Source organism: Nycticebus coucang, chromosome 13 (assembly GCF_027406575.1).
Source record: "Nycticebus coucang isolate mNycCou1 chromosome 13, mNycCou1.pri, whole genome shotgun sequence".
Classification (NCBI taxonomy): Eukaryota; Metazoa; Chordata; class Mammalia; order Primates; family Lorisidae; genus Nycticebus; species Nycticebus coucang.
This window is the reverse complement of record NC_069792.1, coordinates 5,174,479-5,187,829: the sequence shown is the minus strand read 5'-3', so window position 1 is coordinate 5,187,829 and position 13,351 is coordinate 5,174,479. Positions and strand designations below refer to the sequence as shown.

Sequence of the window (13,351 nt, the reverse complement as noted above, 5' to 3'; positions counted from 1 at the left end):
TGATTTTGCTGTTTAAAATGGGCCCCCAGTGTAGTACTCAAGTGCTATGTAGTGTTCCTGAGCATTGAAGGCCAGGATGTGCCTGGAGAAACTGTGTTAGACAGGCTTCCTGCAGGCAGGCGTCACCGTGCTCAGAGAGGGTCCCGGAGAACGGGGCCTATGGCTGTGCTTTGTGAAGCTAGACCGTACAGGGCCTCGCCATCTATTCTAAGCATTTGGTCTTTTTGTTAACAGCAGTGGAAGCAACGGAATTGTTTTAAGCAGAAAGTTGATATTCAGAGTTTCACAAAGATCCCTTTGACCACAATGAGGAGAATGGACAGAAGGTGGGCAGCCCTTGTATCGTTGTCATGGCAACCAACCTAGGCTCACTGTGGTGTGGGGACATGGGCTTTATGCCTTTAAAGGACAGTGCCTGGTACATAGTAAGTATTCTAGTAATGTTTCATTATATTTATATTGTGTTCTTTTTTTGCCCCTTAATACATTAAAATAATTTTTTAAAATAAAAAAATGAAAAGAAATACAGGTAAAAGCCCTCCCTCAAACCCTCATCTCATTTCTTTGAGATCCTAGAAACTTTCTTGATCTGTGAGTTTGGCTTAAACGACTAAAGGCCCTGTTGTTTTAAAGTGTCCCTTGTTACTGTGTAATGGACATGGTCCAGCAGACAGTACTGGCAGATGAAAAATGGGCAGGGAACCCCACAGGCATTCTGGGGCTGAGAACTACACTGCTCCTTCCGTGACTACACCATTGCAAAGGAATAAAGAATCTCTGTCTTTCTGTTCATGAAGCTAACAGCCATTTTCACTTTAGTTTTGTGTCTGTAGTAAGCAGATTTTCAGGGTGTCAGGGAGGTAGTGGTAGACAGTAGTGCTGGCTGCCCATCACCTTGGGGCTCTGGAAGATAAGCATTTTCTCCTCATCTCACTGCCCAGAGGGTCACATGGCTCTGTCTTTTGTTATGAGAAAGAGGCAGGTGTCTTAGAATGGACAGTCTTGTCCAGGAAATTAACATGGATGTTCTTTGACCCTCTGTCCCCTGATAATCTTCTCAGTCCGTGTCTGTCACACAGCATGGTCTCTAGTGCACTTCATGTTAATCTTATTTTATTATAGAGACGAGATGATACTCAATACTGATTTTAAGCAAGCCAGAAATGCTGGTAATAAGTTAGTGATCAACCACCCAGAAAACTTTAGTCTGGAATATCGTTTGTGGTAGGGAGATGATGTTTTCTTGGATTAAGAAATGAAAACAACAGTTGGATTTGAATACTTTAAATCTGCGATTCAGAGAAAATTATGTAAAAAAGACATGGTTTAGTTGCAAATATAACTTTTATTTAATTATAATTAACTTAACTACTTTGTCATAGAGTCTCACTATATAGCCCAGTCTGGTCTCAAATTCCTGAGCTCACGCCGTTCTTCTACCTTGTCATCCTGAGTAGCTCCGGAGTACAGGCATTGCCATCATCATGCCTGGTGTATACTGTAACTTTTTAAAAAGTCCCTTGGCATTTGGGTACTTAAACTTTCTGCTTACGAACAGCATGAACGTCAAAGTAATTGCAGCCTCCTCACCAAGCCTCCTTTGTTGTCAGGGTCATTGAGCAGCTCGGTGGGAAGCAGCTGGTGATGAACCACATGCATCACGAGGACCAGCAGGTCCGGTACAACGCGCTGCTGGCTGTGCAGAAGCTCATGGTGCACAACTGGTACGTTTCAGCTTTTTGCTTGTCCTCTTACATCGGTCGGCAAGTTCTTGTTTGCCTTTCCAAAGTTCTTATGTAATGATCTTATGAGTGATCACTTTTAATACCAGTGATTTTGATTAAAAGTTTAGAAATATATTTTATTAGCTCAGAGCAATGACATGATAATTTTGAAAAGATGAACTGCACTAATAGTTTCAAAGAATGTATTAATGTGCTCAGAGCAATGATATCAAAAGTAACTGTAGAAGTAAATTAAAGAACCCTGTGATGTAAGTCAGTATGTTTTATAGTTGAACGGGATACAGCTGGTTACTGATTACTTTAGAGATATGCTCCACTTGTGCAGTGTTTAACTGTTCAACATACGGTTAGCCTGAATGAATTTTACCAGTTCACATAAGAGCACTAAAAACTGATGAATGTATTCAGATTCAACTGTCACCTTTTATTCATCACAGCTTTTTTGCTTTTGAAGTAACTGAAGTTAAGCTTTCCTATTGTCTGTTCATATTTTTAAAATAAAAATTATTAACCTACTTAAAACAAGATAAGTTAAGGAGCATTTGCTTTGATATGATGGTGGGCCCTTCGTGACATGAAAGGACATGGGTGCCTTTGGCGTGGGTGCTTGTAGTCACCAGTTATGCATTCAGCATTCCCAGTGCTCTTCTGGACAGTCCAGGTGCCTCTCTGTTCTGCACCCTCTGGAAGAATGATCAGATTTTTGGACTGTTTTTTTAAGGAACAATAATACATTGCCTGTAATGATAATGCTACCAGTGCCTCCAAAGGAAGGGATGAATGGTGCGTTAGCAGGGGTGCGCTTGCTGGTGCAGACAGACCAGTGTAGGAGGGGGTATGGAGAGCTGCTGTGGAGTCCCGTGGTATACATTACGGTCCTGCCACTCAAGCTCTTCCCTCACAGACACTGACATTTTTGCATTCTTAACAACAACTGCTTTTTGAGCACTTCCTACCCTGACGTGTTAAGTGCTGGCTATAAATAATGATGGAAGTGGGTACAAATATACATAGGATGATTAGAGAACACTTCTTGAGTAGGCCAGATAGTTAAGCCAAAACAATAATAAGGAACCAGGCAGACAGATCAATTACTAGGGGATAATAAGCATTTCAGGTAGAGGAAGTGAGAGGGAAAAAGGCCCATAAAGCAGGAATGAGCTTGGCTTGTTTAAAACAGTATATTGGGACTTGGTTGGTTGTGACACTTGTGGGTGGAGGTAGCATTGGCACTACAGGGTCGGGACCAGAGGTGCTGGTAAACATCCTGCGGGACATAGACAGTACCTACCATTACTGCAGCATCTGGCCCCAACCTGTCAGTTCTGAGACTGAGAAGCCCTGATCTGAAGATGATACAAGGGCTAGGATGGAAAAATGTGGTTCAGGAGAGGCAGGCAGGACCTGACCACAGAAGGTCTTAACAGCTCGTCATTTGACTCTTAATTTTGTAAAGTGAGTTGAAAGCCACTGAAAGATTTTTAAACAGGGGAACGACAAAAGTTGGTGTATGTTTTAAAAAGATCACTTTGGCTACTCTCTGAGGATCAGAGCGTACAGGGCTTAGTGTGAAAGTGAGAACATTTTAGCTGCCACATGGTGCTCTGGGGTTCAGATGGTTGGGCGCTTGGACTCAATGATAAATGTTGAGAAAAGAAGTAGATGGATGTGGGATAGATTTCAGAGCTGGTGCTGTCAGCACTTGATGGGCTGAAGATCCCACCGCAAGATGAATGGGATTGAAGCAGAGGGTGCCCCAAACAGTTCCTTATGTGTAGCAGAAGGAAGAACTCTCCCAGTCTCTCAGTCAAACACAGAACACTCTATAGGATTTTCCCCCTTGTTTTACCTTACCTTGAGCTAGATTTTTCAACATACATGAATATTTAGAAATTCCATGCCTTACAGTTTGTTTACGGATCTTTCACAAAATTAAAGGATCTGAGTGTTTAATAGAATTGAGGGCTGTTGCTAAATGTCTTTCTAGGGTTCTGTGCAAGTCACAGTTTTATCTTCCCTTTTTGCTGAAATTAGTTTTGCTCAAATGTAATTCTTGTTTTATTAATACAAAAGATTTCATTTTAATAGCCTTTTTTTGAAGAGTTTTTTGGTTGGTTTAGTGTTTTTCTTGTTTTTTAAAAAAGTGTATATTTCTGAGTGAAAGAAAAGATGTGTATAAAATAGAAATAGAATGTTGACCTTTCCCCATTGCTTGAGGAAATATTTTGGTTGAGAATTTTTGTTTAAATGATTATGCATTGAAGATAAAATATTTTATTTTATTTATTTTTGGGAACAAGCTTGTGTTTTTTGGTAGAGGATAAAACATTTGAAATTTGATTTTTTTCCCTTGAATTTAGGAACTTAGTCTCATAGTTCCATTTTTTATGTATGACTGGAAGAAGAAGAGTGTGTTTTTATAGACAGAAACTGGTTTATTTGTTCTTTATCATCAACTGGCTAATGACAAGGTGTTCTTTTTCTTCCCTCTCTGTAGTTATGTGCCAAGCTATTTTAACTTTAATGTTTTAATTTTGATAAATCTCTTTTGTATTTAATGAACAAGATTAGTCTTACTATTCTTCTATACTTTGTTTATAAAGAAATTTTCATATTACGGAAGATTATTATTCATATGTGACCTCTATACTCTGTTGTGACTTAACAAATTTCTGTGTCTTTGTGAGCCAGAGGAATGAAAGTTGCTAAATTAATAGCAATTTAGTTTTTTTCAATAGTCAAAATCCAATCAATTTATTTCTATATCAGATTAATAGGAGAGTATATAGAATACAATTTGGAAAGTAATCTTTTACAAAGTACATCCCCAAATGTAAATGGGGTTTGGGTCAGTGTCTTTATTCAGGTAAACTAGTTATGTTAAGCCATGCTGCTTAAAACTACTTTTCTACCTTCCCATAATAGGAGTTATTTTTTACTCTAAAATACGCTGGTTATGTTCTAAAGATGTTTATTGATTGAACCGTATAAACTTCTCTTAGAAGTACTTCAAGTGAAAACTTGAAACATAGTTGAGTTTGTTGCCTCAGAATCAGTTTGATTCAAATTGAAATGAGTTTTTATAAATGATGTATTTTAGCACTTTATAGTAAAATACATTATTTGAAAATAACTAAAATGTAATTGTGGATGAAAGTCGGATGGAAATCTGTGTGTGTGGCAGCAACAGCAACCCTTTCCTGACCTTGCTGGCCATTTTCCAGAGTCACCATTTGCTCCCATGTCACAATTTACATTTGCAGTATAATCTGAATTTCCTTTTTTTTTTTTTTTGAGACAGAGGCTCAAGCTGTTGCCCTGGGTAGAGTGCTGTGGTGTCACAGCTCACATCAACTTCAAACTCTTGGGCTTAAGCAATTCTCTTGCCTCAGCCTCACAAGTAGCTGGGACTACAGGCACCCGCCACAATCCCTGGCTATGTTTTACTTTTCTACCCTAAATGTTTTTTAAAGTTTTGATATTGCATTGTTTATTTTTAAAGTTTCTGTTTATTAGACTAATTTGTAATTTTTGACATAGTAAAGTTAATATTTATTATTTTCGGCAGGGAATTAAAAAAAATTTTAAGCATAATTTTAAAATTTCATTCTATGTGTAAATTAGATACTTGTGAAATCATGAAACTGGGTTGGCCATGGATCTTGATTTTAATTCTGTTATAAGGCATTATGTACAATTTCTTGATAATGTAGAGATAGATTTAAGCTTTTATAACATGAAATATAGAGCCGTATAACATGTAAACATGTTTACTTTTCATAATTTTATAGTTGTCTTATATTATTTCTTTCTAGGTCTTAGAATAGCCAGTTTCTTCCCTTCTGCTTCACATCTGTGTTTATGTGGACTAATGGATTACAGATAGCCTACTTGAGTGTGGGTGGGGAGAAGAATAGAGTCGCTGGGAGGAGGGGACAGTTGGTGCCCACTGGGGACCCCTCACTCAGGAGGCCTCCAGCAGGTGGTTCCTGCTCACGGGTCCCCTCACAGTGACACGCACAGCTTTCTGATCTCTTCATATCCACCCTGACATTCCTGGTCTATCCCTTGTTCTTTTCTGCAGTGTGAATTTTTATATTCATAAATTTGGCAAAATATATAAGCAATGACAACTTACTCTAGAGAACTTATGTATATACTCCCAGTTCATATTATTTAACATCATAAAATGTCATCATTTTTCTCCTACAGAATGATTTTAAGTGTAATCAGCCTCTAATTCAGAAGCAACAGTATGTGCATATGGACAGCTCAGGACTTCAGGAAAGAAACACTCAATTTTGTAGGTAGAGGATCTCATGCAGAATTTTCTATTTGTGTTTCTAGATTCTTTTTCAACCCTTTCTAAAGCAGAATAAGTTATAAGAGTATTCCCTTCTCTAGATCTTTTATATATAGGTAGATTAACATAACAGAGAAAACCCACTAGGTCAACAGCATGGATAAAACTGCTATGTTTTCTGATATTTATATCTATTTAGGATATTTTAGTTTCTCTATAAGCGCAGAGCCATAAATATAGTAATTAAAATACTTATTTATGAACTGAATAAAAAACCTTTTATGTGTTTTAAACTTTTAGCATCAATAATCATGGTATTAAACTTCCATATGATTTTCAATAAACATATAACATTTCCAGATTAAACTTTTCCATAAATTAATTTAGAAAACTGTGGTCTCTTTCTGGGTGCCTGGAATTTTCCACATTATTCTTATGACATTTTTAGTGGAGGAACCTTTGAAAATATCTTTACTGTCATATATTCTGTGTATTAATTTTGTGTGTGTGTGTATACACACATACACAGAGAGGGTGCCAAAAAATGTGAACACATTTTATAAAAGGGAAAAAGTGTGTTAAAATTGTAATACTCAATATATACCAACGGCGTTTGTTATCTTGTATATTATATCTGATATCTCTTACAATTGCAGACATCAAACATGACTTGAGTATTACAATTTTAATAGTCTTTTCCTTTCTAAAGATGTGTATACATTTTTTGTCATCCTCTGTGTGTATTAAAAACAACTGGGTTTTAAAAGAGTATCAAAATCTGTTACAAGTAAAGAGGAGATCTTTATAACTGTTGTCTCACCATCAGTTGAGCAATTCTGTCTCCCAGTCTAAAGCTGCTTCTGCTTTGCTAATTAAGAGATATTTCTCTCTTTTTTTTGAGACAGAGTCTTACTTTGTCACCCTCGGTAGAGTGCAATGGTATCCTAGCTCACAGCAACCTCAAACTCTTGGGCTCAAGTAGCGATTCTCTTGCCTCCACTTCCCAAGTAGCTGGGACTACAGGTGCCTACCACAACACCTGGCTATTTTTAGAGACAGGGTCTCCAATCCATGAGCTCAGCAATCCACTCACCTTGGCTTCCCGGAGTGCTAGGATTTCAGGCATGAGCCACTGCGCCCGGCCAAGATATACTGCTGGAGGCTGTACTGACTTTTTCTTTTTCTAGATACTATGTACCACTTAATTTGAATTGAATTGGAAATGCCAGCATAACATAAATCTTAAGATGGAAGAGGTAGATAACAAGCATTTTCACAGTAAAGAAAATAAACCCCCTGATAGATAATGGAGTCTGTGCAGTTGGCAATGAAATATTAAATCAAATACAGATTTCACGTGTAGGTGCATATGACTCAGTGATGAGGACGGGTGGATCTAGTTCATGGTTTGGTTTGGTTTGATTAGGATCAAGTTCCCAGACAAAATACCTGGATTAGGTTTTAAAGAATTGATAAAGCTGGAGGTTGCTGTGAGCTGTGTGATGCCACGGCACTCTACCGCGGGCCATAAAGTGAGACTCTGTCTCTACAAAAAAAAAAAAAAAGAATTGATAAAGCATAGAGAACAGAAAAGGCTTGTTTAGTAAGAAGAAATAGAAGAATAAATGAATTAATTTGCTTTCCTTTTATATGTTTTCTGTTTCTGTGGGTGGAGCGGTTAGTTACTTTGTGGTCACTTGGTGTGTGTGCATGCATGTGTTAAGTAATCAAATAAACTTAAATACAATAGTCTGTAGAGTATGCTGAAAAGTGCTTTATTATAGGTTAAACAAACTTTATATCTACTCTCTAAAAAGATTCAATTTTTTTATTTTGTTTTTGAGACAGAATCTTACTTTGTTGCCCTTGGTAGAGTGCTGTAGCATCATAGCTCACCCCAGCCTTAGACTCCTGGGGTCAAGTGTTCCTCTTGCCTCTGCCTCCTGAGTAGCTGGGATTACAGGCAGCCACGACAACGCCCGGCTGTTTCTTGGAGACAGAGATCTCAGTCTTGCTCAGGCCAGTATCAAACTCCTGAGCTCAAGCAATCCATTTGCCTTGACCTCCCAGAGTGCTAAGATTACAGGTGTGAACCACTATGCCTGGCCCAAGATTTAAGGTTTTGAATTATTTTTTCAGTTTTCTTTCTATGTATATCATCCAGAAGTTGTATCTGATGGGGGGGAAAATCTCCTGGGCAATGGAAATAAACTGACAAGTTTTTGTCACTAGTAAAAATCTGAAGAATCGGCCCTTCCCACCCCAAAAGTCGTGATAAACCTGTCATCTTAAAAAAGGTGCCTTTTGATATAAATATTCTTTAATTGTATTTTTATTAAATTTACATTTTAAAGGAATTATGCAGTAATGTAGCAGTGACTTTTTTAATATTTTAAAATCCCCTTATATGTGTTAAGTGAAGTTTATCATCTATCCTTACTTAAATTTAAAAGAAAATGAATTCAGACAAAAGGTGCCAAAGTGTTAGCTTGAGGGCCAGAGGTTTCCCTAAGAGGTCGGAGCTCTACTTCCCTATACCTCTGTGTTGGCTCTTAAGGGCTTTAAGGCCTGGTCTTTGTAGACACCTGAAACAAAAATGGTTTCTGGGATGACAATTTTTCCTATCTTGGTAAATATCCTAGAAATATCTTCTGAGAACACATTTTAGTGTTTGGTTTGGACACTGCCCTGTTCCATTTGTATGTGGTTCCTGTCCCTGATGATGAGTTACAGGAGTGTTTACTTTGATCTCTGCTTGTCACAGATTGGGCAGGGGCAGGAATACTTGTTATAATAGATGTTCAGAATGTGCTAATGTAGAGAAATAAGAAGGAGGACATCAAGGCGTAGCCCACAGTTTCAATGCAGTGTCACGAGGGCTGGGACAGAAGTATGTATAGGTGTCACAGGAGCCCAGGGATGGTGCCTGAGGGAGGTGGTGCTTGAGCTGAGTCCTGAGGATTGAGGAATCAGGTGGGGAAGATGAAGTTGGAGTCAGGGAGGACTTCCCTGCAGAGGCACCCTGCGAATGTGATCATAGTAATCTGAATGTCAGTTTTATTTCTTTTAGGATTTTTATTTTAATAAGTAAAGGATTTGCCTTTCTCATATCACGTGAGCTGTCCATGTTGGCAAGTCCAGAGTCAGTAGTAGCAGCTCAACAAGGTCATGAAGGCATCAGCGTCCTTCAGCCTTCCTGGTTCCCTGTCTGTAGAATGAAGCTTTTGTCCTGGTTGTGATGAAAAAGGAAAGTATGCAAAGAAGAAAGTTTTCTTATGAAGCTTTGTTTGTTTGGTTGGTTTGGGTTCTGACTGTTTTAAGTGGAAAGAATTTTACCTATGGAAGAGTCACTTTCACCTGGATTCCCCCGTGTTGACATTTTGCCGCATGGTTTGTACTCCCACTCAGCGTTCTCTCCGTCTCCCTGAACTGTTGGGGGATGAGTGGCAGACGTAATGACCCTGGGACCCTGAGTACTTCAGAAGGGGGGTTTTCTGTGCTGCACTGACGCCATTTATAGCTCACAATTAGACTTCCTGTCTGTTGTTTGTACTCTTGGCTATTAGCGAATACTTCTTTGTCTGATCCGGGATCATACATTGCATTTAGCTGTCAGGTCCTCTTTCAGTAGAACAGTTCTTTGGTCTTTCGTGACATGGACAGTATTTATTTGTATGTTATCCTTCACTTTGGGTCCGCCTGTATTTCCTCATGATGAAATGGAGGTTGTACATTTCGGCAGGAGAGATGTGTCCCCCCAGTGTTCCAGCAGGAAGCTCCTGAGTCAGTTCACCCTGTCACTGGTCATTTAACCTGGAGCACGTAGTTACAGTGGCATTTGTTAGATTTCTTCACCGTATGTGAACTTCTTTTCTTTTGTAGAACATAAGTAATCTAGGGGGTGATATTTTGAGACTCTAAATACTTGTTCTGTTTCCCAGCACACCTTCACCCAATTATTTTAGCATCCATGGGTGTTTCTTACCTGAGTTAGTTATTATAAAGGTTGTAAAATATTTGTTGAGATCTTATTTTTGAAAAGTGCTAATGCCTTTTTAGTGAGCAGTACATAAGAAACTGAATCTTAAACAGAGAAAATGGAACAGTTTGGGAGACTTGTGTGAGTTTCCTTGAGAGACTGGGAGGAGGTAAGAATGGCCCTGAGCTTGGGAACCAGGGAGTACTTTATCTCATTTCTGTTTTCCGTCTGGCACCTAAGTACCATTTGATAAGTTTCATTTCAGGTAGTTATCTTGAGAAAAATGGGACTCAATATCACTTTCCTATCTTAGTTATGATTTTCTGAAAATGATGTATCTTTGATCTCTTCTAGGGTGTTTTTATGACAGTGGTAATAAAGGTATTAGAAAAACTTCTCCTTACCAAGCTTTTCAACAGAATTTAGTATTGGAGATTTTATTTGGGATACCAAGAGTGAATGTTTTCCCACATGAATACAATTTTAAGAAAGTAAATTATAAGAGGTTTCGATTACTACAGACATTTGTTCTCTTTAATGATTGGAAATATAAATGAATGAGCTGTATTATTTGGTAAGGTTCATATGTTCATGACTAATACGTTATAATGTTAACAAACTTTTAGCATAATTTTAAGACTTCTTTTTTCATTTGGAAGAAGGACTATATTCTGCCTACAAAAGAAAAATGTGTGCATACACATCCATTTTTAAAAATATCTTTTGAATATTCTATGTTAAAAATCAAATATATCCACTTTATTGTCTCTTGACAACCTACAACAATTTTTCTATTTCTCCCCTCCCCTAGGAAGAATAAGTTATTTTAAGTAAGAATAATGCATTTTGATTTATTTATTTTATTTATTTATTTTTTTTTTTTGGCCGGGGCTGGGTTTGAACCTGCCACCTCCGGCATATGGGACCGGCGCCCTACTCCTTGAGCCACAGGCGCGCCCGCATTTTGATTTATTAATATCATTTTTTGTAAAATAGAAGGGATGGTAAAATTGATTTTTAAATGATAATCTAAAGTTTTAGTGTTTTTATAGGTTGTCTGAAGAAGCTATATATGAAGCTATATGAAATAACATAATTGAAAAAATTATAGAAACACTGAAAGGCTACCTTAGTTAAACTAAGGTCTAAACATGGTTTTCTTACTCTTTATCTTCAGCGATAGTTTGTTTGCAAGAAACAGAAACCTGGGCGGTGCCTGTGGCTCAGTGAGTAGGGCGCCGGCCCCATATGCCGAGGGTGGCGGGTTCAAACCCAGCCCCGGCCAAACTGCAACAAAAAAATAGCCGGGCGTTGTGGCGGGCGCCTGTAGTCCCAGCTGCTGGGGAGGCTGAGGCAGGAAAATCGCGTAAGCCCAAGAGTTAGAGGTTGCTGTGAGCCGTGTGACGCCACGGCACTCTACCCAAGGGTGGTACAGTGAGACTCTGTCTCTACAAAAAAAAAGAAACCTCAGGTTAGCTTAAATGTCAGGAGATAATGTTATAGGATGTCAGGTAGCTCACAGGATCGATCTCACGTTAGGTGAAATCACACGGTCCACTGAAGCTGGGGACCGGAAAACTGGCAGGAGCTGCAGCACCTTCTTCCATCTGCCTCTCCTCTGTCCACAGTTTCTCACAGCCGTAGCTCCAGTGCAGAGTATTTCCCGGTCCTTATCAATTATCGTGTGTGCTACAGATAGCAGATGGGAGTGGAGCGGGGCAGTCCTGGCTACACCGTGGGAGGGAAGACAGTTAACATGACTGAGGAACTAAAGCGGCACTGACCAGGGGCACATGTTGTCTTTTTAATCCTCACACATCCCCGCACGGCACAGGTCAGGCCTCTCCTGTTTATAGATAAGAAGTCCAAGGTCTAAGGGTAGGTAAGGAAATGTCTCAGACTCTTCCATTTATGGGCATTAGATTGGAACCCCAACTTCAAACTTGGTGTCCCTCCATCCTGCCTCCAGTAAGGCATCGCTGGGCCTGCGGGGCGTACAGCTGCTTACGCCTCTTCCTCAACGCAGTGAGCCTTCTTCCCACCTTGCTGGTTTCTGAGATTCGCTTTGCTGTGTGGACGGCACTGACGTGGAGATCCACCCTCCTCCATCTCTTCTCTCATGTTTTCATCGTCAGCGTCTGTTGCTTACTGTCCTCACCTTTCTTTGCTTTTCCTCCCAACTCGTTGCCATTTCTGTCTCGATTGCAGCTACTGTATCTACAGTTTGTTGAATGATCTCAATTTTTTTTTTGTCTCTTCTTTTCTTTTGTTCCCCCCACACCCTGACTTTTATGCAGGAAGCCGGCTACGTGCAGGTCCTGCCCAGCAATCAGACATGCCTTTTCTACAGCTGGGACTAATGGACGGGCCCCAGTAGGTTGATTGCCTGGCCTTTCCTTCTTTTTGCATCATTTATTTAATTGCTGCCTGCTGGTCCTGGCTCTTGGTTGATGGAAAGAAATGCCTTTCTACCCCGTTTCCCCGAACACAAGATATCCTCCGAAAATAAGACCTACTTACAGGAAAGATAAGACGTCCCTGAAAATAAGACCTAGCGCATCTTTGGGAGCACACCTTAAAATAAGACACTGTCTTATTTTCGGGGAAACAGGGTAGCCCTATTTCCCAAGTTGACTTTAAGCTTAGGGTAACTTACCTCCTCAGTGTTAAGAAAACAACTTCTAAAGACAACTGAACTCTGCCTGACTCCTAAGCCCCATGTTAAGCATCTTCATCTTTTTAGGAGTAGACAGAACATGAGTTACAAGTATTTAAGTAAAGAAGGCTGTCATAGCCTTCAAATTTTACAGAGTGAATTAACACCATTCATTTCTTTTTTGGTATCTTGGCTTTTGAAATCATGAGGGTGATTTTTGTCTCATTTAATCACTTATGCCTACTTACCTATACTATCAAGAAAATGAATTATGTGACATTAAATATAGTAGTTTCAAATATTAAAACCACATATTAAAGCTATATTAAATAATCTATTTAAGAAGTTTTTACAAGTAGTGATTTATCACATGGCAATTTCAATACCTAATTTTTCCTCCTACAAGTACCTGTATTTGGAATTATCTATATTTTGTTATTTAGTGTCAAACATTAAAAAAATTACCTTTTTATCACTTGTAGTCTGTTTGAAATAATGTTTCTCATACTTTTTTATGCCTTAGGGTTTCACTTATACAGAAGTTATTTGCTGGTGATAGAATATATTGCTTAACTTGGGCATCTGTTTTTTAAACAGTATTCTGAAATTCCTCTTGGTAGCATGGTAGAATAGTATCTTTTTAAAATTGTTTTTCAAATTTTTTATTT

General features: G+C 38.8%; 1 protein-coding gene across 2 annotated transcripts in view; it reads left to right on the top strand.

Annotated features, from left to right (window-relative positions):
* ATP6V1H (ATPase H+ transporting V1 subunit H) overlaps positions 1-13,351 on the top strand; it is a 127,557-nt gene that overhangs the window by 102,651 nt on the left and 11,555 nt on the right. For both annotated transcript variants that reach the window (XM_053558756.1, XM_053558757.1), the window contains one exon: positions 1,611-1,724. In XM_053558756.1, coding sequence (XP_053414731.1) covers positions 1,611-1,724 — 114 coding nt within the window. The remainder of the gene's footprint in view (positions 1-1,610; positions 1,725-13,351) is intronic.